This window comes from Lissotriton vulgaris, chromosome 6 (assembly GCF_964263255.1).
Source record: "Lissotriton vulgaris chromosome 6, aLisVul1.2, whole genome shotgun sequence".
Taxonomy (NCBI): Eukaryota; Metazoa; Chordata; class Amphibia; order Caudata; family Salamandridae; genus Lissotriton; species Lissotriton vulgaris.
Window position 1 is genome coordinate 182,191,717 of NC_141694.1, and position 24,506 is coordinate 182,216,222.

The window sequence follows — 24,506 nt, forward strand, 5'->3', positions numbered from 1 at the left end:
TTGTGTTCTGGGGCTGGCCTGCAGTTTGCTGCTTTAACCAAGGAGAGGCTAAATGGACTTTGCTGTATGCTGTGTCCAGAATAAAATTTATCCCAAGGGGCCTGAGGAGAGCTGGCTCACTGTTTCAGAAACTCAGGAACACAAAGTTTCCAGGAGAGTCCCAGCAACACTGTGTGCGTGTGCTTTTTGCAGTCTAAGACCCTCGTAAGAATTGCCCTGTGAGCGTAGGCACCTGGAGTACAATCGAGTCTCAGCAATCCTGTGTGCGTGTGCTTTTTGCAGCCTGAGCCCTTCGTGAGGAGTGCCCTCTGACCGTGCGCACCCAAAGCTCAAGTGTGTCTCAGCGATGCTGTGTGCGTGTGCCCTGTTGCAGCCTGAGATCTTCGTATCGCCAGCGGCCTGGACCGGCAACCCCAGAGGAGCTGAGCCGCCAGCCCAAGACTGCTATTGCCAGAGTGGGACCTCGAACCAACCCCGTCGGGGAGGGCCCGAGTCCCACTGCCCAGAATCCACATAGTTGCATCGAAGGCCCAAGTCGCAGGAAGAGGAGAGCGAGGTCGCACCCCCCAGGTAACGTGTGTCACCGCCTGGGGCGGGGTGTGGGCTCAGAGAGACACGCTCTCGGCCTCTCCCATTCTTGCAGCGTGAGGCTCTGCTTCGGCTTGTATCGTGGCCTGTACTTGCCAAGGAGTGGCAGTACAGGGGCCGGAGTGCGGAGCTGTACTTTGGTTTACACCATACCCTTGTTGGGGGCATCTGTTGGCAGAAGCTGACCACAAGTCAGTATGAGTGGTGGAGAGACCGTCTAAGGACCCGTGATCGGTGCTGGAATGTATTACGCATTACGTTATTTGTGCATAACGAACTATCTGATTGTTGCATTACGCATTGCATTAGTTTGCATAACGAACTGCTTCATTTTTGCATTATGCATTGTGTTATTTTGGCATTACGAACTGCTTGATTGTTGCATAACGAACTGCATTATTTTTCCATTGAAAAGTGCCTGATTCTTGCATTACGAACTGCATATCATTGCATTAGGACTGCAGTGGATCATTTACAATTGCTCATTAATATCACCAGAACTTACAAAGGCTGGCTGGCCTAATAATTGGCAGGAGGAATATTACAAATACGCATATGTTGGATTTATATTGTGTGGTATCATCGTATATCGTTTTATATGAATTTATACTTGCTTTTATGACACTCGTGTGGACCGAATTTGTGGTGTCATCATTTGGTTACTGAGATCGTGGTTGCAAATACTTTACACACTTGCCTTGAAGATAAGCCTGGCTGCTCGTGCCAAGCTACCGAGGGGGTCAGCGGGGGCTATCTGAGAAGGTGTCCTTCCTTTCCCTGACATGGAAGCAAGTGTCCCTATTTGGCCTAAGGTTCCTAACTCAGCCAACTTGCAACTCCCAGGTCTAACACACTGGGATCCAGGAATGTCACGGGCCCACTGCATCATAACTATGACTGATTTTCTTTACAAAAGAGGCATGGGAGATCATTATCCATGCTAGCATTAGAGCTGAGGGCCTCTTGCTGCAAAGAGGCAGGCAACAAGTGAGAGCTATTTTTGTTTCTGAAAGGGATGAAGGGTCTTTTTCAAGACTGGAGTGATGGCCATAGATGAAGGGATAGAGTGAAAAAAGCAGAGAAGATAGCCTGCTACTCAGAGTGCATTTATATACAGTGCAGCAAGTGCAGTTGCATTGGGGAAAAGTAGTGGAAGGGGCTCATATCACTCAAGATTTGTGTAGCAGTGTTTTTTGGTTAATTTCTGTTTTTGTTTGATGTATTTGCTCTCTTATAAATCTCACAGTTAATATGGATTATGAACTACAAAATAAACACCCCAGAAAAAAATCTAATAAGTCCCATCACCTGCATCCCCAAGTCTTGCCATAAAGTTTTGGAGGGGACCCTAGTGGTCTACACCATGCTCTGGCCTTCATTCCCTCTGGTAGTCATACAACACTGTTGATTCACCTTGCCTAACTGTCAACATCTTCTATCTTTTCTATAAATTCATTTTGTTCTGTGAGGTCTTGTATTTGTTGGTTTAGCTCTGTGGTTTGAGGCATCAGTGCCTGTTGTGATTTTTTCAGCCTCCTTAACTCTTTCTGCAAGCTTCTGTACACCCAGTCAACAAATAGGGACTATTTTGGTTTCAAAAGATTCTCTTGTCCTCTATTTTCTTCCAATATTGTGTTAACCTTGTCTTGTTTTAGCAGGGGTATCCGTTGATTTGCTTGAGCTTCCATGTCTGAATGAGAGTTCTTTAAGTTCTAGTGTTTATGTGCGACAAGAAGGTTCTATTTTGCTTTCCTTGGGATCACCCATTTGCTGGCTCAATTGATTTGGGTGCATTTTTGGGAAGTCACTTCTTTTCAATTACGCTGCTTAGTTCATCTGAGTACAAAGGTCAAATGTTCTCAGAAACTTCAACCTATTGCCAACTTTCTACCTCCCATTAACCCCTTTAGTGCTGCCATCGGCCAACTGTCGTCGCGAGCACTACCTTGCCAGTGCTGCGCACGTCCGTTGGCCGACCCAGCCGCACCAGTTTCTTCGAACGTTCAGCACTGGCGCAGAATGTTCGAAGCAACAAACGGGTTAAATTCTGAGCAATCAGGACCACTGCTGCACAAGCAGTCGACTGTGTTGTTTCTGTTATTTCCTTCAGGGACTGAGCAGCAGATATGTGATGAGTTAGGCTTCTATTGTTGTTGATTATGCATCATTGGCAATGTGCAGCTAATGCCCCACCCCGTCCTGTTTCCAAGTCGTCAATCTTGATCGCAAAATGCTGTTCCAATACACCGAAATCCAACTTTCTCTAGGCAACTTTCCCTCATGGGATGAGGACCCAGAGTGTGAGGAATTGAGGTGTTAATGTCATTTGTTGTTCAGTAAAGAGCAAAGGTTTTTGCTAGCAGATCCTGGGTAGGTAAAATTACTCTTATTTTTCACTTTAAGCCTCTTAGTACTAGTGGCTGGTGTAAAACCAACAAATGCAGTATGTGGAGTAGTATTAATCTCATAAATACACTACAACCGGAATAATCAATATATATTCAAGGGCCCAATTACGATGTCAGATGGACCTGAGTCCAGCCGACATCTTTTGGGTACTGGGACCGACGGACCGCCTGCCGGTGGTGGTCCCAACCCAGCAATTAGGATGCGACCGAACACTGTTCGGTCGCACTCCTATCCTTTACAAAAGGGAGCATGCATTCCGACCGGAATGCATGCTCTCAGTGTAAATTGAAGAGGTGCAGTTCATCCCTGCAGCCCACGGCAGACACCTTAAGGTGCCTGCCATGGGGTGCAGGGATCAACAGGGGGGCACAATAGGTGCCCCCTCTGCCACAATCCGGAGGTCTTAAACCCATGGGGTGCTGGGGACCCCCAAAGTCGACTTCCAACAGCCTTTCTGTGTCAGAACGACCTGCACAGAAAGGCAGTCAAATCCGACATTGTAATCCCTCGGGCAGAAAAAGCCGCCCTTGGGATTACTGGAGGCTTTCCGAATGGCAGATGGGCTCGGAAGCCATTTGGAAATCCAGTTTGGATTAATTTCTGATCGACTCCATTCAAATTAATGCAAACTGCTGATTACGATGCAGTCGAACCAGCTCTGACCGAGGGTCAGAGCCATTTCCTACGGCATTGTAATAAGCCCCCAAGTCGGAGAAGACTTACTGAAATCATTGGGTTGAATGGGGTATCCAAAAACAACTGACTATGTAATTACTGTGGAAAAGGCTACTTCAATGAAACAGGTGCTCAAATCATTTGAACAAGCTTGGCTCTCCGCCTTAAATACTAAAACACTTTAGCCTCACCATATATGTTTCATAACTATCCACAAAGCCCCTCCCACCTCCCCTAAATCTAGTCTTCCCACGAAAATCCCAAGCAAAGTTCAATCACCACTCTTGTCAGTCAAACCCCTGCATCCAAGCCTCGGGCATTGAGCACATTCATAAACGCCCCTCCCCACAATCTTCAACTGGGTCTCAACATGACCAACGAAGACTTACTGAAACCATAGGTGCTGCCAGAAGTCTCAGGTTTTCATTGATCAAACTCAGGAGCCGCATGAATGCTGGGTTGTTGTGCTCGTATCGGTGGCCAAGCACAATAGCTACAATGATATTGGCAACTGATGCATTCATGATCATCATGTTATCAAATGGTTGGCCTGGAAAGGAAAACAAAAGCTTAGTTGAATAAAATGGGGCAAATATTGTTCTATATTCTTCATCTCTTCTCCCTGAAAATTCACGGTCAGACTGGGACAGACAATAGGCCCAGGCACCAAACTGAAAGTGGATCCTCTTAGCGAATTAGATACCTCCATAAGTTATGTTATGTTATTAAAATGTGTAGAGCGCGCGTATAACCGTAGGTGTCGGCGCTATGGACGGGCGAGGAAAACTGCACTGTCGGCTAGTTCTGGAATAGCCAGGTTTTCAAGCCTATCCAAAAGCTGAAGAGAGAGGAAGAATTTCTGAGCTCAGGAGGGAGCGCGTTCCAAAGTTTGGAGGTGAAAAAATGGAAACTACGCCCACCCCATGCACAGTGCGGGTTATTGGTACCTGGTGTAGTTTAGAGCCTGAGGACCGAAGATTCCTGGTGGGTTCATACCAGGAGAATAGGTTTTGAAAAAAGGTCGGCCCTTTGTTGTTAAGGGCCTTGTAGGCTATGGACAGAGCCTTGAATTTAATAAGTGGTCCACATTTGCAAATAGGTAAGTTTTCTCCTTGTGAAAAGACGTTGTATATGTATTTTGCAAGATATGGGAGGCTGTATGCATTTGTGCTTGCTACAGGCAATGTTTGTGGTAAAAGCAGGGAAATCAAGAGTAACAAGCATTGGCAAAGCCAATAGGTTTAGCCTATTTCGAGATCCTTTGGCTTTGCCAATGTTTTTACAGGTGTTGCACATCAGCCCGGGTTGGTGTGCAACATGGCTTAAACTAAAGTGCTCTGCTATGCAACATGTGTGAAATTTAAACAAAAATAAAAAAAATAAATAAAAGAAAGCAACACAAATGTAAAGGAAAATGGTGCATCTCTGAAGAGTCCCGAGGTGCATCATCAAAATGAACCGAAAGAATAAGGTGCCCAGGCCTTGTCAATATTCACATTGAGACATTAGTTGTCCCCCCTTATAAAGTGAGACCAGCACAGGCTACAGAGGAAACTAACAGTCTCGATTCCCAGGTAAGAAATAATTATTACTTTCATTAGATCCTACCTAGGTGGCATTGAGTTATGGAGAGCACAGTAGGCACTGGTAACTGCTACTGAGTAAATATTTTATAAATTAGATGTGGAAATTATGTATGTACAAAAGAAAAAGGTATTCAATTCTGATTGGAGTAAATGATGTAGTCTTTAGAAAATATACTTTTATAATATAAATATAAAAATAAAAGCACTGGTTGTATGATATAAATTCAAAAGTTGAAAAAGGAGATAAATGTGAGAAGAGTGAGATTTTGGGGATATCATAGGTGATGGCTTTAGCAAGAAAAATGTGCTGTGCATCTGCGCATTGTATACATATAAGCCATCACATTAAACTCTGCAGTCAGATATCGGAAAATGGGCGCACTTGCTCCAGAGCTCTATATGGAACCTATTGGTCACAGATCCAAACTCCAGGAAGGGTATTTCAACCCTGTATTTTTTAGAACTCAATAAAGTAAACACATTTACATGGGTAAATGAGGGATTTCAGACCTAGACTATACTTCTATATGTTAGGGATGAAGCCAGTCATACGTTGTGTTCATTTTGCAGCCAGCACCCTGCATCCTACTATTGGTAAGCTAACACGTTGAATTGTTAATGTAAACGTTCTAGATTGCAAAAACCTGTCGGCTAAAATCACAGGACTGCATGAGGTATCACAAATGAGATGACGGTACATGACAGCTGATGAAAAGGCCTGTACATATCTATCTTGGCAGTTTGTAGTTTGCTTCATGAGTAGCTACTTGGCTAAGGGTGTAGACACCAGGTTGATTTTGCTGTCTGAGACAAACCACATAAGCACGTAAGAGTAATTAACCCTGACAGTGTCACATAGTTTCCAGTGAATAGCTGATTGTGGGACATGCTTTGAAATATTCAACACTATGGAGCTCATTACGATGTCGGTTTACAGTCTGACCACCCAATTATGATGTTCGGGGTCGGAACATCAACTGGCTGGTAATTCCGTCTCGGTTCCGACCGACTCGCAGGGCATTCCTGTCGGTTGGAATCGCATTGTAACCCTCTATGGACAGCGTTTCCGCATTTGGAGTTATGATGTCAGTTTCCAGCAGCCATTCGGCACCAGCCTTTCTGACATGGAAAGGCTGGTGGAAAGTGACTTTGGGTCCCCCTGGCAGGGCCCCCTAGCTTCCGTGGGCTACTGTTGGTGACCGACGGGGTACCTTTGGAACCCCCCTGTAAAACCCAGCACTGTGTGGCAGGCACCGTGGGGTGCTTCCGACAGGGTGCAGGGTTTTACACCCACACCCCATTTTGCGATAGGAGCCTATATTATAGACAGTTCTTGGGCATAACTCAAGCTCCCATAGGAAAGAATGGGAATCCGACTGAACACAGTTCAGTCACATCATAATCCAGCGGTCGGAACCACAGACCGCGTGTCGGTTTGTCCCAAGTCCGAGATGTTGTCGGTAGGAGGTCATTCCAACCGACATCGTAATCGACCCCTATGTGTATTGAACTTTCTGCTGGCTGCACCACTCATTCACTGTTATAAACGACTCACCAAAAAATTGGGAAAGTTCACAAATATTACAGAAACATGCAGCTGGCTTAAAGGTGGGTTGAACTAATTTGAACAGGATAACACTCAATCATTTTATTGTAACTCTGATTGTTTTAAAGATATTTTAATCAAATAGATATGATATTTTACCTTTGTATGATTCAAAATGCTGTATCAAATAATCACATTCTTCCATAATTTTGTCTTCTATGGTTGACTTGCCCATGCCAAAGTCCCGTAAAGTTGTTATTGTAAATCTTCTCATCACCTTCCAGTTCTCCCCATGAGAAAAAATGATTCCTATGTAGAATTATGATGACAGCAACCTTTCAATATTGAATTTTCATACAACGTAATTTATTAATGCAATTACATGAAAATTAGTTGCACAAAGTGAGCATATCTTAAATTTGTATATCATTATGATAACTTAAAACACTACACACTTAATAAAGAATTCTGTGCAGGAGCATCCCAGCTTTCCTATTCATATATATATTGACTTATAAATAACGTTAATTGTCATAGCACACGCTGGACTGAATTACGCAATGTGCATGTGACTCAAAGCTTTGCAAGACTGGGCCATTTGTTTGTACAGTCCAAACTCTACCTCCATATTACCCAATGCATCAATTAAGTGGGCTGGCAGCTTTCAGATGTGTCTTGGCACTTGAAATGCAAGTTATTGTTGTGGTGCTGGAAAAAGGTTCCATAAGATTCACCCCCACCCGCAATATAGACAGAATTTGCACCGTAATCTGGATCAACCTAACTGTTGCAAAATGCCTTTGTGGTACTGACTACAGAGTGTAATTTTGGGTGCATTTATCAGACAGTGCAAACATTAATGCAAATTTCACTAATGCAATCTTTGTGACCTGGAAAAGAACACACACACAGGTAGCGACTCTTCTTAGATGTCTATTCGCCCCTACAATAATAAACCTTTTCTACAATGGAGGTTTGAGACTCAACTAATGAATAATCCCATGTTGCCCACACAACTGCTGTGATGAGACTCGAAGTACCAAAGGGAAGAAGAAAAATAAATAATAGACCTGCTCCTCTGAAGCCACCAAACTCCAGAATAAATGCTGTATTCTCTCCATTTGGACTGGCCTCCTCAATATTTTAGTGTGGGATGCTGCTCTCATATAGTGTGCTAAAACGAAGTACACTTTGCAGAGAGTCAAGTCGGTCCCCAATAAGTTTGCAGAGGATCAAGTAGATAATACTAAAGCTCTTGCATGACCCTTAATGCTGTTATCCCATCCAAATATAATTAAAGGGAGTGTAATAGAAATCGAGATATTGAAGATAGAGACCAAAGTCACTTTTACCTCATTCTAGAACTGTAGTATGCTTGGACATTCTTTAAACATATGGATGTCCGAAGCTGCGATGCAGTTACATTTATTGCATTTCTTCCCTGGGATGAATTTAGACACTTTTAGAGGTGTGAAATAAGCTCGGTGTATTGTAAAAAAATGATTGCGCCTAAGCCATGCAGGTTTAACACATTTATATAGCAGGGTGCAGGATTTTTGCCACAATTCGATACTCTGGGCTCCAAGTTCTGTGCCCCATAGTTGTTCCGGGAGGATGAATTCTCCGTCTATCTCTTCTAACAGGCTCCAGTACCTCTGCGAGACTTCTTTGCCTCCTCCTGATCTAGCTACTAATTTCTCTTCAGTGATACTGCACTTCCCAAGTGTTACTCCTGACCTGGCCAGTGCTTTGAACCAACTGTCTAATTGTAAGAACTTAAACCACGAAAACTCTGAACCCAGTTGATCCCGTAAATCCTCCCAGGGCCTCAAGGATTCGCCTACCAATAAATCTCCCCATGTTGATATTCCTCCTAGTCTCAGCGGGTTTGCAAGCCTGTCTTCTAGACAAAGCGGCAGTCCTGGAGAATCCCAAATGGGTGCAGAGTTAGAGTAATATGGTAAGCCTAGTTTCCTCCTAATATGTAACCATGTCTTCGCTTGGGACATAAGAATTTTTAATTTTACTTTTTTGAAATATTTCTGGTCACCATATTTAAACATGTATCCGTTAGTTGGTAAACCAGCTCCAATCAGCATGGCGTTAAACATGAGACCAATAGAGGTATTAGATGGAGTTTTAGGAGCATTCTGGAGTGAGACAATTGGAATGCCCACGTATAATATTGCAAATCGGGCAAAGACAGGCCCCCCTTTTCCCTCATCCTTCTCAATTTCATCCATGCCACTCTTGCCGATTTATAACACCAAACAAAGGAATTAAGCTCTCTCTGGCATTTCTCCAAGGCTACGTTATCGAATGCAAGGGGGATGGTGTTAAAAATGAAAGTAAATTTAGAAAGGATGGACATCTTCATCAGACTTATTCTACCAAGGATAGTCAGTGGGAGATTGGACCAAGATTTTAATAATTTCTTGCTTTCATTAGACACTCTCTCGAGGTTGACTTGAGCGATTTTGCTGACATCTTGCACTATCCGAATACCCAGGTATCTCATTGAGTTGGTTATGTTTAGCCGTAAATCGGGGATGTTCCAAGCCATGATATCAGTTTTGCTAGGGTTAATCTCATAACCCGAGATCCGGCCAAACTCTTCAGCTCTCCTTATTACCTCTGGGAATGTGATCTCCGGATCTGAGGTAAAAACTAAGATGTCGTCTGCATACAGAGCTACCCGCTTTTCACACTCTCCAAATCTGAAGGATGGAATAAGTTCATCTCTTCTTAGGACTTCCGCAAATGGTTCAATATACAGATTGAAGAGGAGGGGGGAAAGCGGGCAGCCCTGTCTAGTACCTCTCGATATCCCAAATGATTCAGACAGTGTACCATTTATTAGGAGCCGTGCAGATGGTGAGTTGTACATGAGTTCTGTAGTGCGGCAAAATTTCTCCCCAAAGTTAAACTTCCTCAGTACATCATTGAGGTGGGGCCAATTTACCCTATCAAAGGCTTTAGCCGCGTCTAGGGTGAGTGTTGCCAACGGAAGGGAGAAAGATGAGGCGATGTCAATTGCCCCCACTAGGTCGTACGTTAGATCGGAAAGCTGGCGACCTTTGATGAAGCCCTTCTGGTCCTGATGTATAATTTCACCCACTACTGAACCCACTCTAGCTGCTAAGATGGAAGCAAAAATATTGTAGTCGCTGTTCAGTAGTGATATTGGGCGATATGACCCGCATAAAGTTGGATCTTTGCCAGGTTTGGGAATCAATACTAAGGTGGCCCCGCTCCATGATCGAGGGGGATCATGACCTTCCCTCAAGATATCATTGAAGAGGGCCGTTAAAGTGGGGACAATTGCATCGTCCAAGGTGCGGTACAGTTCTCCAGGAAGACTGTCAGGACCTGCAGCTTTGCCGTGTTTAAGTGACAAGATGACCTTCCTTACTTCTATTTCAGAGATATCCATCTCAATCCCCGCGCTTTGTGCGAGTGAAGAGATGGTAAAGCAATCTGATTTAACCATTTCTGTTTTATGCAATACTGCTTGCAAGAAGGGAAATATGAAAGGTCTGGATAGAAAACTCGGCACCAACACATGCAAATTGGTTATCATCTCTCTATGCAACCTCTAAAACAGACATGTCGAGATCAGGTGGCCCACGCAACCGGCTTTCTGGAACTTCTTGGTTCAGTGGAGACAGTAACCGGGGTTTTTTTTTTTTTTTGGTTTTTTTGTTCCCCGGTCCAATGATTATGCCTTAGAACTCCAAGAACTAGGCCCCCCTCACTTGGTGCCAAGGCTAGTTCAACTGGTTAAACACCAAGTTTGGAGTCACAACCCGCTTTCTCTTCGGGCCATCTCCTGCTGATTCTCATAAATCGCGTTTTCTGGAGCAGTGGAAAATTTGCATCCTAATTTAACACGCGCATGGCAGTTGGAGGCTGAACAAGAGGAGGGTCCAGGCAAAAAAAAAAAAAATGAAAAAAAAGAAGAAAAAAAAAATACTAAAGCTCTATTTTGTGTTAGTATGGGCGAGCAGTTAGGCTTATCAGAGAGCTGTGCTAAGCATCTGTTGTGCTCACAGAGGCAATAAATGAGACACACAATCAAAGAATAAATCCGAGACCAAACTAAAAAAATAATACTTCTTTCAAAGATAAATACTTTCCTTTATAGCAATTTGTACAAGGATATAAAGCCTTTATGCACAATGCAATCCTATGAAAGGAAAAGTCAGTAATGGATAAAGGTAAGTACAATACGTTTTGCCATTTCGCCTTTGGAGTTCAGGGTTGTAGTGGGCTGAGGTCCAAATTGCTTCAAGCAGTCTTTAGGAACTGCCCAGGTTCTGCCGGTAGCAGGGTGATGGTGAGGCTGGTAGATGGTGCTACAGAGAAGGGGGGCCACCTGAAAACAGGATGCACAGGGGGACTTGCACACAAACGGGGTCTTAGGTCGCACAGGGTCTTGGAGCAAGGGGGCACAGCCGATTCGTGAGGACCAGGGTCAGGTGGCTCTGGTACAGAGTGGTAAGGGTGGCTGGGCCTGGTGTGCAAAGATGCACCTTGTGGTCAGGGACAAACAGCTGGCAGGGACGAAATCAAAGTAGCTGGGCAACTCTTGAAATGGGTCTCAGGGATGCTGCTGTGCTGCTTTGTCCTGGTCCAGTGAGAATCAGGACTGGACCCTTACTGTTGGTGTTTGGTGCAGGGCGTCCAGTACTCCGGGGTTGGTGCTGCACAACTCCGATTAGTCCCGGTGTGTTCCCACTCAGGGGGCTGACAGATTGGACCTTCCAGAGCACAAGTGACTTCTTCTGGTTGTCTGTGGCATCGGTTGGGCCGGGAACTGCGAAACGGTGGACCGGCCTCTGCTTGTCAGTTCAGGTAGACAGCAGGGGAGTAGCTCCTACACTCCAAGGTAGACTATTGGCAATTTTCGAACTGCTGGCAGGCTACCCAAGGCTTTGGTAGTTCTCCAGCTCACAGAATGAGTTAATCTGTCACGATTGTTGAGAGAGGGTGAGGGCAAGCAAGGTTTTGCACCAAGGTCCAAAGTTTTACTGCAGTTCTCACTAGGCAGTGATTCTTCTTTGTCCTTTTTCGTTGATCTGTCTAATATAAATCTTGGATTCAGGGGTGCCACATAAATACTCAATTTAGGGGCATAATGGGGAGTGACAGGTAGTAGCAATGGGCTACCTACCTTTAGCGTGACTACACACTCTATATGACCACTTTCTGTGGGAAGAGGGCATAAACCTCAAAGCCTATTTCTGTCCAAAAATAATATGGAGGAATCTGAAAAGTGGGGTTAACATCAGCTGGCATGCCCTAGTGGTGGTGCTGGCTTAAGATGGGCTCACCTCCTAGTCTTACAAATGTTTCTGCCTGTCTTGCCACCAAAAGTGGGAGCAGGACAGTGGGTTGGGTATCTCCACTATCTGGAGAGGCCCGGGTCACATAACAAAGGCAGCAGGGCCTTTGAAGCTTCCCACCATGGAATACCCATCCTACTGGGAGGTGGTGTGAGCATCTCCGCCCAGATCAGGCTTTTCCCTGGCCTTTGAGAGTGAAGGCTCTTACCTCAGAAGGTGAGAAACCTGTCTATGGTGGCTTGCTGGTCGAGACCAGTCAGTCAGCATGCTAGTAGTCGGTGGGTTTTCAGGGCACCCATCTAATAGGTCCCCTGAGTGCATTGCTTAATCAGTCCATCACTGTCATCAGTGAGGATTTATCAAGATGAGATGTTTATTACCAAATACCTTGGGATACAGTGAAGTAACCATGTTGCTGAGGTACTCGTAATGTGTGTACAGCCTGTGTACTCGTTGTGGCTTCCCTGTGCACTAGTAATATCTAAGGTTTTGCTTAGATATCACAGGGACACATCTACTCATGCAGATATGCCCACACGTGGAGTATAGTCCAACCTGCCTGAGAGCTGTGAGGCCTACTGCAGGGGTGACTTGCCACTACCACATGCAGTGTTTTGCTGGCATGGCATACTGGGTGTGTGCCATGTCAACTCTTCAGTTTTCTCTGCACAAAGACATGCAGGCTGAGATGGCTCTTTACACAAGCTTGACGAGGGGCCCATAAGGGTGGCACAATTCATGCTGCATCCCTTAGGAGCCCTCCTTAGGTCTAATGGCCTAGGTACCACTGGTGTTATTTACAAGGGACTTACATGGAGCCTAAAGGGGGAACCAATTGTGGACTAAAGGGTACAGTTTTAGGGAAAGAACACTGGTGCTGGGCCCTAGTTACCAGGACTCCAGCACACTTCCAGTCAAAGTTGCACAAGATACCAGGCAAAACGTGTGGGGTAACCATGTCGAAAGAGGTACTTTTCTACATTTTGAATGTATTTGTATTAGCATTTGGTCAGGCTCTGACCTTTTTGTGACACATTCAATTACCAATCACAGTGAGCTATATCAAACATTCTACATTGTTGCTAACCCTGATTGGTTCTATCACATAATTATGTCAACTTTGACAGTGAATTTTACTTTCAAAAGTGTACAGTAGCCATGGGCTGTCTAAAGATGGGATGTTTGGAGTAAAACATGCTTGAGAATACATTGTGTGCAACATCTAGGCATCTGGTTAGGATATAATAATTATATTTGCGTGGTCTAGAGTGGGAGTAAACAACGCTTTGATAGATTTCTGGGGTTCTTGAACAACAACTCTATTACCAATAAACTCATGATAACTAAAAGTAATAAAAAAATGGTTTTCTTGACACCATAATCGTTAGAAATGGAAAGCTGGAAGCACACATTTATGGAAAAAAGAGAGACTGAACTATCTTGCCTCATTGACACCCAATTTGCAAACTGTAATTCCCAAGAAAAAATGATAAAAAGAATCACAGGACTAAGAAGCGGTAAAAAAGTACACAATATATTCAAGAATTGAAAAGGCAACCCACTTGCAGTGAAGAAAAGCTTACTCTTTAAAGGTTCAATTAGAAAACAACAAACCTAAAAACGACACGTCTGATGTTCGAATATAATATGGATCAAAGAGATCAGACAAATAATATGGAGATAGTGGCACATTCTGACACATGATATGGAACTGGTCCTGAAGAGCCGCACACATACGACCCTTATGGTGTTAGAGGCGCAAAACATGTCGGCCTATGACCAACGACACCCGGGCATATTATGCCATAAGGGGAACATTTTATTTTAGCAGTTAGATTCTGCTAAGGGTACATCAGTTTTACACTAGCTGAATGATGACCTCTTATTAATCTTCTACACTATTGCACACACTACCTTCACCCTCCACAGAGGACCCACTCTCCACACACCCACATGCATCACCTGGCAGTCCTTAAAAGATCTCCGACAAAGTGACCATTCAGGGGGCCCAAAGGGGATTGCAGCGCTGGCCCTATGAGGAGCACCGCCCGATGATGAAGCATGACATCCTACGGGGTGTGTGAGGGCAACAGAGGACAAAGAGTGGTCTTCCATTAGCAGAGTGGGTCCTTCACCTAGGATTTCTTTCACTCTTCTTTCTCCCTTTTTTCTTTGGGCATGGGTAACTTTTTGCACCTGGCCATAGGAACAGTGTCCTCTATGGGTTTACATAATAGAACATGTTGACATTCAATTGTGTACATCACCCATTGGCTCTATGACTTTTTATGTAGTCAGAATGAAATCCCCATGGAATGTGCAATAAAGAAATTGGTCTATTAAAAATACAGGGGCTAATAAAATAGTGTGCATCGCAGATGGGCAGTGTTTGAGCTACATTTGCTACATTTGTCACAAATTCCCAAATAGCAATGACCTAAAATCCCTGTAAGACATTTTTTTAGCCTGGCGAATGGGAGGATGATTGACAACCCTACACAAGCAACGACTAAATTCCTTATCATGGTGACCCACAAAAGTCACTAAATTAACATGCACTTAAGCCTCTGGTAGTCAGGCTTAACTTGGAGGCACTGTGTTAAGTATACATGCATGGCACAAACAGTAATTAAGTGAAACCAACACATGAAAAATCTCACATGAATTTCAACTTTTGGTTAATTCTAGTGCCAAAAGATCAAAGTGCTAACCATGGGTATGGTGTCAAATGAGGCAGGGGCAAAGTCAAAAGTTTAGGCCAACCATGATGTATCTTGGTTGAGACACACAAGGTGGGTGGGGCCTGGTCTCGGCTTACCATTAGACTTGGAAGAAAATTTGATAGAAAGTTCAGCAGTAGGTAGAGTTCAGCGAGGTAAGGCAGCAGGATGTGTCCAATGAGTAGTTGTCATTTCTGGGGTGTTCTGGACGAGGTCTTCATAAAGCCATTGACGATGGTGGGAAAAATCTCTGAGCTGGAGAAGCAGGATTTCCAGGTCGAAGTCGTCAGTATCATTAACGGGGAGACTGTGCTGTCAAGTCCGGTGAAGACTTAGACAACATTTGTGAAGTCGAAAACTTCCAGTGGTGTAGCAGGGTTTCCGTTCTCCCACAGAACTGTGCATAGAGATCTAGAACCTCAGTGAGTTAGGATGGTCCAAAACTCACCTCAGTGTCAGAAATCCCCTTACCTAGCTAGCTACAGTGTCTCATGGCTCATTATGGAATGATCCATGTCTTAGACAAACCAGAACATGAACTTTAGAATACCTCAGGAATCGTGGAACACATGAACACTCTTTCGTTATATAATCATTTCAAACCAAAACTGAGAGTCAAAGAACACAAGTGCAAGTTTGAAATATTTATTATTCAATGCAAAGTTCTCAAACGCAGTATCTTGTATAATACCAAAATGCAGATTATAAAAATCAGAGTCAGCAGCATAGTCACTAATCCATAGTAAGCAAAAGGTGATAGCATGTTACAATGCAAAATCTATCGAAATCTATATCACCTATATTTCGCGCACCCTATTTAGCATATTATTTTATATCTAAGAAGGTCTCATTCGGGCTTTAGCAGGGCGAACCCATACCTCTAAATGTCAGTAGGAGTAGATCACATCATCAGCTACCAGCTCTCTTCATGCGCAGCACCAAGTGTCTACGTTCATTCCGTGTAACTCTATCTTAAACCCGCGTAGAGCCCAAAATGTTGGCATCAACATTATTTGTGTTATGTCTAATGTGGTGCGAGGATCAGGCCTCCCAGCAACCTTGTGTTAGGTTATTCTTAGAGTGTGCAGCTCTCAGTGTGCAGACAGTTGTACCAAGTGTACCAGGCAAAGCTGATAGCATAGAAATAACATATTATTCTAAAATAAATCACCTCACCGCTTCTAGGGTGAAAGCGACAACAACAAGTAGGTGTCGTGTGCAAAACTGAAGCCGAAGGAAAAACGGCTGTTTAAACATGTAATACACTCATGCTAACTTAACGCAATATATGTAACGAAGTATCCATATGACACCCCCCCATTGATCCGAGCACCGTCAATCATAAGGGAAAAGGCAATACTAAATCAGATACATAAAATGAAAGCAAAGTTCAATAATCTTGAGCTAAAATAAGCTAAAAAAATATGTATGAATGAACATGTATGAATGCCTACAGTGGCCTCAAATCTAAAAATAAAAACAAAACTTTCGAACCAAAAGTTATCCGCTAGGTCTCAAAAATATGCAATGTAGGACCAGGTCGCATTAATTCTAATGTCTGTAAGAGAAAAAACAAGGCACTTATCCGATATCCAAAGTCATGTGCCACATTGACGTTATTCTCAGCGACATCACATGATTGAACTCTCCATCATCTGAACACAGTCCATCCCTCCAATTTAGCAAGGGGAAAGTCATATTTCATAGCAGTCCTCCCAGGCATCTCACGATTGGACAGTATATGCAAAGAAAGTTGCAACAGCCTCCAGTATGAAATCACTGCCATCATCCGAAAATAGTTCAGCAATCCAATTCAGCAATGGGAAAGAACATACGTGCTCCTCCAGCATCGGATCCTCCTGTAACGTCAGAGGACAACTCGGTGGGTTCACCAGATCGCTGTGTGTCAGAAAGGCATGCGCCGCTGCAGAGATCTCCCATTGGCCCAGTACTCCATTTATCGCTGCCAAGGCCATAACTCTTTCACCAGAACAGATCAGCTCGTGAGCCACCACGGGACGCATTAGCTGATCAAAATCGACGTCAGGAGCAGTCCTCAAGCATAGGCACAAATCAATGGCCCAATCGAACTCGCAGCTCAGGCAGTGAAACACAGGTTGGACACACGTGAAGTCGGTGAACCGAAATGACAATCTATAAGCCGTGCTTAATGCTGCAAGCGGCAATGTTCCATAGTAATTGAGCATCCGATTACGGCACAGTGTCAGGAGGCGTTGAATGGCTTCTTGCGCAGGATGGGCATCCATGTTTTATGAAGAAAAACACCAACAAAATGCCAGCGGCTACAGCCAGTAACACAGGTAGTCCACCAAACAAACTCGAAAAAATAGAGTGGAAAAACGTGGGAATGATACCAAAAACTTTTTCAAACGTAGTCACGAGGCCACTGCTAACCAATTTAAAAAAATGTGCAAGCCCAGACGTGGAAGATGCATTAAATATCTGATGCACCAGCTCACAGAAATGAAACGGCAAATCAGTATTTAAAAGCGCCTGCACCTCTGTGCGTGTGTTAGCTATGTGAAGGACATAATTTTCCCGGGCCGAACTCAGGGTCACTTGTTTTTGAGACAAAAGGGCCCTTATTCTGCTTAAACCATTGAACTTTGCTTCCAAGGTTGGAATCCGTGGCCAGATGGAGACATCTGAAGACCCATGCGTGGGTGGGTATAGAACATTCTTGCAACACACCACACGCTCTGATACAGTTACCACATAAGCCACACCAATTAATAACCCACAACATAACTCGTTGTTTAAAAGCAAATAACTACCATTAGTCAATAATGTAAACGTGGGAACTACTGCTGGAACTGGCGTGCCTTTTAAAACACATGCTAAATTTGGGCAGTCCTGATTACAAGAACCGTGTAACTGAATGTGTCTGCATATTAATGAATGGTCAGGTGACTGTGTGCATTCCTCACCATTAAGATTCACTTCTTTTCCACCCTTCAGACATCTGTATGTGTATGGTAATGACCATGCCTCATGTAGGAATGCATTGCCTAGTGGTTCATATCGTCCTATAGCAATATACCGCGTACAATTAGTAAATTTGTATAAGGGAAATGGTAACGTAATTAATCCATGAATAAGCCATGTGGCAGTAGTGGTTTCAGCAACAGAGAAAGGTAAGGATTCTAGCTTTTCAATATGTAACATAGAAAATGACGCATCACGCATAGAAAGCATGCGTTGCTTTTCAGTCAGATTAAAAGGGGCGAAACGGGACGAAACGTTCAACGAGTTCCAGGGAACTCGACCAGCCTTAAGTGTCTGTAGGGTCCATGCAAACTGCATTACAGAACGTAACTGATTTTGACCATGGTATAACGTGGACACTTCATCATGTACAATATCAACAACAGAAGAAACAATATTATCCAACGTGTAAATCCTGGAAGAAAGCATGTTAATACTGTTATCGACCACTGCAAGCACTTTTTCCAAATTTGCTTAATCAATAGCTCTCAGGCGTTTAGCAGCCTCAATCTGTGAAAATTTCCAAATTTCATTGTACACAGCATAAAGCCAGCGTTTAGATCTACCCCTAGCTGGGCCTTTTATAAAATCATTTAGCTCTATGTTTTCATTCAACTGGGACAGATGCAGTTTAACTGCAGCCAAAGTGGAATGTTGTAACCAGTTCTGACACAATTTGCCTACTGAATAAGTAGTAACAGTGTGATCTGTTTCAAACCTGGGATCTGGCCTGACGTGTATAAAACCTTCAGACAAACCCAAAAAACGACGTTGGCAAGAATCAGAGCTTCTTTGCCACAAAAGCCACCCCTCTGGATCAAAACTGGAAATATTAAAGGAGGAATTGTGCAAAAGTGCTCGTATCCCACTGATGGACAATGTAGTGAAATTACTCCAACCTGAATATTCTTCCAAATCAGGGATAGTAGGTGTATTTAATTTTTTAGATGTAGCCAATCCAAAGCATGTTGTTTGGGAAATAGTAGAATTTAAAAACAACATGTGATTCGGGATGAGACATGCACGATGCAAAGCCTCAGTGCCTTGTACCTGCCAATCTTTGGTACCCCAAACCGATTTAAGGTCAATATCCTCCTTCCATAACTCATAGCCATCTATAGCTAACTTGTCTAGAAAGGACTTCGAATACAGCAATTTTGTATCGGTAAGTCTAACTTTGGACATAAATTTCTGTTTCACTTTAAAATAAAACGACTCAGGATTTGATTGATTAAAATCTGTAAAATAAGAGAATTTCCTCAGAAATGTACTTGAGCTCCCCTGCAAAGGAGCAGGACAATGTTCCCACTGTGTGTAGTTCACAGGAACCCTCCTGGAACTTGTTTTGTGTAAGAAGTGATTCCCATAATGTTGATAACAAAACAAATCACCATAATTGACAGAATCTAAGTACAACTCCTCAGCATCAAAGGCCGCATAATATTTCAAATCAGAGAACAATTCTTCTACGGCCTGAAGATCCCAATCATCAGAACGAATATCTTGCTTAATCACATCTCCCATGTTTACTCTAAGCACATTAGGAACATTAATAACTTCTGTGGGGCCATGTATCTGAAACCTAACTGCATCCCACACAATCCCATCAAGGACAGGCCAAGCAGTAATCTCTACTGTATTTAAGTCTCTCTTTAGTCTTTGTGCTGAATGTGAGGAGGAAAGAGGGGCCAATGTTCCATTAAGGTACCGAATTCCTGTTCTTTCTTTCACATAATGGCCATCGATGAGGCGGAAAAAATAAAACACAAAACCAATTGACATAAAAAGATAAAATGAAAATAGTATCAGCCAAATGTATGTCCAAGGTGGAATTAGAAAATGTTTTTTAAACAACGTGGCATATTTTGCAATAGTTGATGGTTTCTTTGAAAGTTCCGAATCAGAGTCAAAAGAGAATCTGGACTGGTTAGCCAAACGGGCTTGTAAATCGGACATAGATAAATCAGCAGGATCTGCATAGGTCAATTCATCAAAGTTAGTAACAGGAATAGTATTTAATAAAGGACTCGATATAGCAGGCATCTCGAGGGATACCTCCTGTTCTGCACCAGATGTAATAGCCAGCACAGAGTGCCTCACCATGGAAGGACAGGATATAGCCGGTGTCATGCTATGAAGAATCGGCCACCCTGTGTGTCTTGACATTGTCAATAGAAATAAATCTGTTTTCTTTACGACCTGGAAGTGGTGGTAAAATGACTGTTCTTGTGCCCTTCACTCCAAGAACTCGAACCGGTGCTCGATATGAGGGACCAAACTCTTTCTTGTTATCGATCTTCTCTCGAACCAGTTCTCCAACTTGGGGTAGCCAGCCAACTACCGGGATCTGCAACGCATCTTCCGACGTGGAGGGCAAGTGTTCCTTAGCAAGACTGTCTCTGGTCTTTTGTAGATTCTGTAAAACATTGCAATGTTCATCTACGTCAAAGGCCGCGGCCTGGGCCTGGCAGTCTGCACCATCGAGGTCAGGGACGTACATCTTGATACCAAAGAGCATTTCGTATGGGGTCCGCCCACCCAGAGACCTTCTAGGGAGATTATTAAGCGCACGCTGCACGCCATAGAGGTGGGTCAGCCAGTTTCTACCAGTGCCTATAACTCGGGCTGTCAAAGATTGCTTTAAGTCGCGGTTCATTCGTTCTACTACACTATTGCCCTCAGGCCTGTAGGGACTTGAAAACTTGACTTGGACTCCCAACGAAACCATAGCATCCTTATACGCCTTAGAGGCGAAAGCCGGACCCTGGTCCGAATGGAAAGTACCACAGGCAAAGATTCCCACAAAGACACGCAAATCCTTAATGACCGTCCGCGAATCAGCACTTCGATGCGGCCATACCCACACAAAGCGTGTGCATGAGTCAACTGCTACTAAGATGTATTTATACGCAGTATCAGAGGAAAAAGGACCGCAGTGATCCAAATAAACGCAACCAAGCGGTTTATTAGAGATGTACAACTGTGTCTGAGGCGGACGCGCAGCAGTAGAAGGCTTAATCTGCTGACAAATGTCACACATAAGGACATAATCGCGCGTCTGTTTGTACAGTCCCCGCCACCAGAACCTTTGTTGTAGCTGAGTTACAGTGGCTGAGACGCCCGCATGCGCAGACGCCACACCTTCATGAGCCGCTGTAATCAGAGAAGCTCTGCGATCCGAGTTGGGAACTAGACGTTCGCCAACTTCAGGAATTTTCACATAAGGAACCTTATCGGGACTTAAGTGGTATGTGTACTTCGAAGGGAACCCCGCAGGATATTTACCTCCCTTCTCCGTGGCAGCAACAGCCGCCAAGATGTCATCATCTATTTTGCTTTTGGACCTCGTGACTGCTGCAACCAAGTATTTCGATACCGCAGACTTCGCTGCCTCATCAGCAAGCGAGTTACCAACAGCGTGGACCCCCACGCGCTGGTGGCCGAGAGTATGAATCACAAACACGAGCGGCAGCTTCTCCTTAAGTTCCGCCACTCGGACCCAGATCATTTTATGTTTTATTGTGCTACCTTTGGAATCACGAAAATCATTCTGAATCCAAAAGAACAAGTTCTCATTGTAAGACTGGACACAGTAGTAAGAATCACTTACGATTAAAGTCGTCACACAAGGATCAGCGTACTCCAATGCGAGCATAAGAGCACGAAGCTCTGCTAATTGTGCGGTGCAGTCCCCTAGTGTTTGCATGTGCACAACACTGGACTTGAACTCATCGTTCACCATGGCACCGACTACAATGGCGCAAGCGGAAACGTAGGCATGTTTAGAGCCATGCGCAACCTGCGCCGAACCATCAGTGTAAATGATACAATGGAAATCCTCCAACGGCCGCATCGCTAAAGGAGCAGGATGAACAAATTCATACTGTAAGTACTCCTGCGACTGTAAAGCGGCGTCAAAAATAAACGTGACATCCTGGGATGTCAAGGATGTAGCCCACTGAATCCACCGAGGGTGCAAAGCTTTAGAATTCGGTACACTGGCTTTCGTGACCGCCTCCAAGGCAGGACACGGGGTAACAACCAACATGCGCTTTCCCTGCGACAGGGCACGTTCCTTAAGATTTGCCATTTGCACAGCCGTTAAAACTTTCTCCACAGTGGAAAAACGCAGTTCAGCCGAAGTGTACAAGTGTGACTTGTAAGCAATAGCTCCAGTATCCCCTTCATTAAAAGTCAGGTACGTGAAACCCACCGTCCCAGGGATAATTCTTATCACCAGGTTGGTTTGGTTATCACGAGTCTGTAAGTAGTCAGAAGCGAGCAAATCAGCCTGCAAAGACTGCAGAATGGCTGAATGCTCAGGCAGCCAGCATGATTTGGAAAAAGATGGTTGTATCAGCGCATACAAAGGCTTGATACGCTGGGCATATTCCGGAATGTATGTTCTACCGAAATTCAAAAAACCCAGTAAAGACTGTAATTTTTTCAGCGTTGTCGGAGAGCGCAATTGTGCACACTTCTCCAGGAAGTGAGGAGCCAACCCCTTTCCTTCGTGGTTAAGTTCATAACCCAGAAACAACACTGTGTACTCCGCAATGTGTGATTTTGCAAAGTTAAACTTGTAACCCATGTCTGCAAAGTTACAAATTATGCTGTTTACTCGACACAGATGCTCCCAAAGTTCGTCATCTGTGAGATATATGTCATCCACATACGAACAAGCAACTGGATCGAAGCTCTCCAAAAGAGAGACTATGCGGGCGGAAAACACTCCAGGACTATTCTTATATCCCATTGGGAGTCGTTTAAACATTTTTTGTACGCCGCCGCACGTAAAACTGGTCCATTGGGAACTAAGACCATCTAATCTGTGTGCATAAAAACCATTGGAAATGTCAAGCGTGGTTTTGAACCGTTTACGCTCAAGACTATTCACTAGGGCAGAGCCGTGAGTATTCTGTACTGCACAGTTACGGCAATGCGAGTTCAAATGCCGGCAATCCAAAACCAGACGATATGAGCCGTCCGGCTTGTTAACAGTAAAAAGGGGATTATTCATAGGTGACACACACGTTTCAATTACACCTTGATATTCCAATTGTTCAAGGATAGCCGCGACTGAAGCTTTAGCTTCACGCCGTATAGGATACTGAGGTTGTGGCTGCGGCTGTGACCGTAAAGGAATCTCATGGCTAGGGGACAATTTATCCCAGCCACACTGATTTCGGTACACAGCCGGCGCAATCGCCAGAGCCCACTCTTCTGCAAAATGCAGCGCTTCCACTCTCGATACAGTGTGCGCGAAACTGGAGAGGATCACCTCCTCCCCTCGCGGAGCTGCGAGAACAAAAGGTGGGGGCCAGTCAGCCTCCGAAAGCAAAATGTCATACGTAGACGAAAGATTTTCCCAAAATACCCCTTTTACAGTTCGCTGCATGTCACCTTCAATTAACAGGACAATTTCAAAAAGTCGTTCAGGGGGAGCAACATGTGTATCAGCCGTTTCAATCACAACATAAGTGTCAGTCGCTGTCACCTTCAACAGTGGACGGAGGGCCTCTCTCACTATGGTAATCTCCACCGCGCTGTCCAGCAAGGTCAGAGCCCACGTCAGATTCCGAAGCCGCGTTCTCACTATCTGGGGCATATCGATGCGCCGTTAAGGCTGCGACCTTCTTCTTGGCAAACTGCGGTCTCTTTGGCGTAGAGTCGTCCCGCTGATCCCCTTCACTTCGCGTGCGGGGCTGGCCGCGTCCTTGCTGGCCACCCCTGCCCCTGCCGCCCCCTCCACCACCGGTTGACGGAGCCGATGAGTCCTGAAAGGAACGAGGAGAGCGTTGGTCAGAAGCCTGAAATCTTTCAGGAGATTTAATCGTCGCGCGATCGCGCAAATCATAAACTCGATCTGACTGCGCAGGTTGTGAAGGCGCCGGACTAGAAACCTGTGTCTGCTGTTGTTGTTGCTTACCCTGATTCTGCTTTTTAGGCCAATTTTGTTTTTTGGACTTGGGTTGTCCACCCGTTTCCGAAGACTGTCCCTGGGGCTGCTTCTTCTCTTTTTCAGAAAAAGCCTTTACACCCTTAGAAGTGCGGCCAACCATTTTATAAGCCGCCACAATAATTCTTGCTAGCTGACGGGGTTTCTCGGCATCAGGAATTAACGCCAGAGCATTGGCCACCTGAAAGTTCACTGCATCCCCCTTGACATTTGCAAGGATAAGACCGCAAACTGTCTCAAACGAGCCGCTCAGGCGCATACCCAATTCAACCGCCGACTCCGGTCCGTGATCATCCTGAACACGTTTAAGGACCGCAGAAAGGTTTGACACAGATGGGGTGCCATAGCACCTCGAGTAAACCGCTGCAAAAGTCTTACCCCATGTTTCACAGTCAGCAAGTTCAGGGGCTAAATCTTTCGGTAAACTAAGCGTAAGAATCCGGTGTTTTTCACCCGGAGTCGTATTAGGAAACACAGCCTCCAGCTGGTCGAATTTCTCGGCAAGCCAGTAAGGAAAATCATCCTTATCCTGGGGCTTCTTGCCCATAATGGAATTCACCAAGACAGGACTGATTTTCAAACCAGCCTGTTCTGCTCGAAGCTGCGCACCTGCGGATACTGCGCCATGAACATTACGACCAATGTAATGAACAAGCGCCCTAATCACTCCAA

General features: G+C 44.5%; 1 protein-coding gene across 4 annotated transcripts in view; it reads right to left on the bottom strand.

The window, feature by feature from the left end:
- Nucleotides 1-24,506, bottom strand: part of LOC147706987 (cytochrome P450 2K1-like) — a 576,312-nt gene that overhangs the window by 253,987 nt on the left and 297,819 nt on the right. For 2 of the 4 annotated variants that reach the window (XM_086926213.1, XM_086926212.1), the window contains exons 3-4: nucleotides 6,964-7,113; nucleotides 4,062-4,222 (exon numbers count right to left, since the gene is read on the bottom strand). In XM_086926213.1, coding sequence (XP_086782339.1) covers nucleotides 4,062-4,222; nucleotides 6,964-7,113 — 311 coding nt within the window. The remainder of the gene's footprint in view (nucleotides 1-4,061; nucleotides 4,223-6,963; nucleotides 7,114-24,506) is intronic. The other 2 variants (XM_086926215.1, XM_086926214.1) reach the window with 1 other exon arrangement.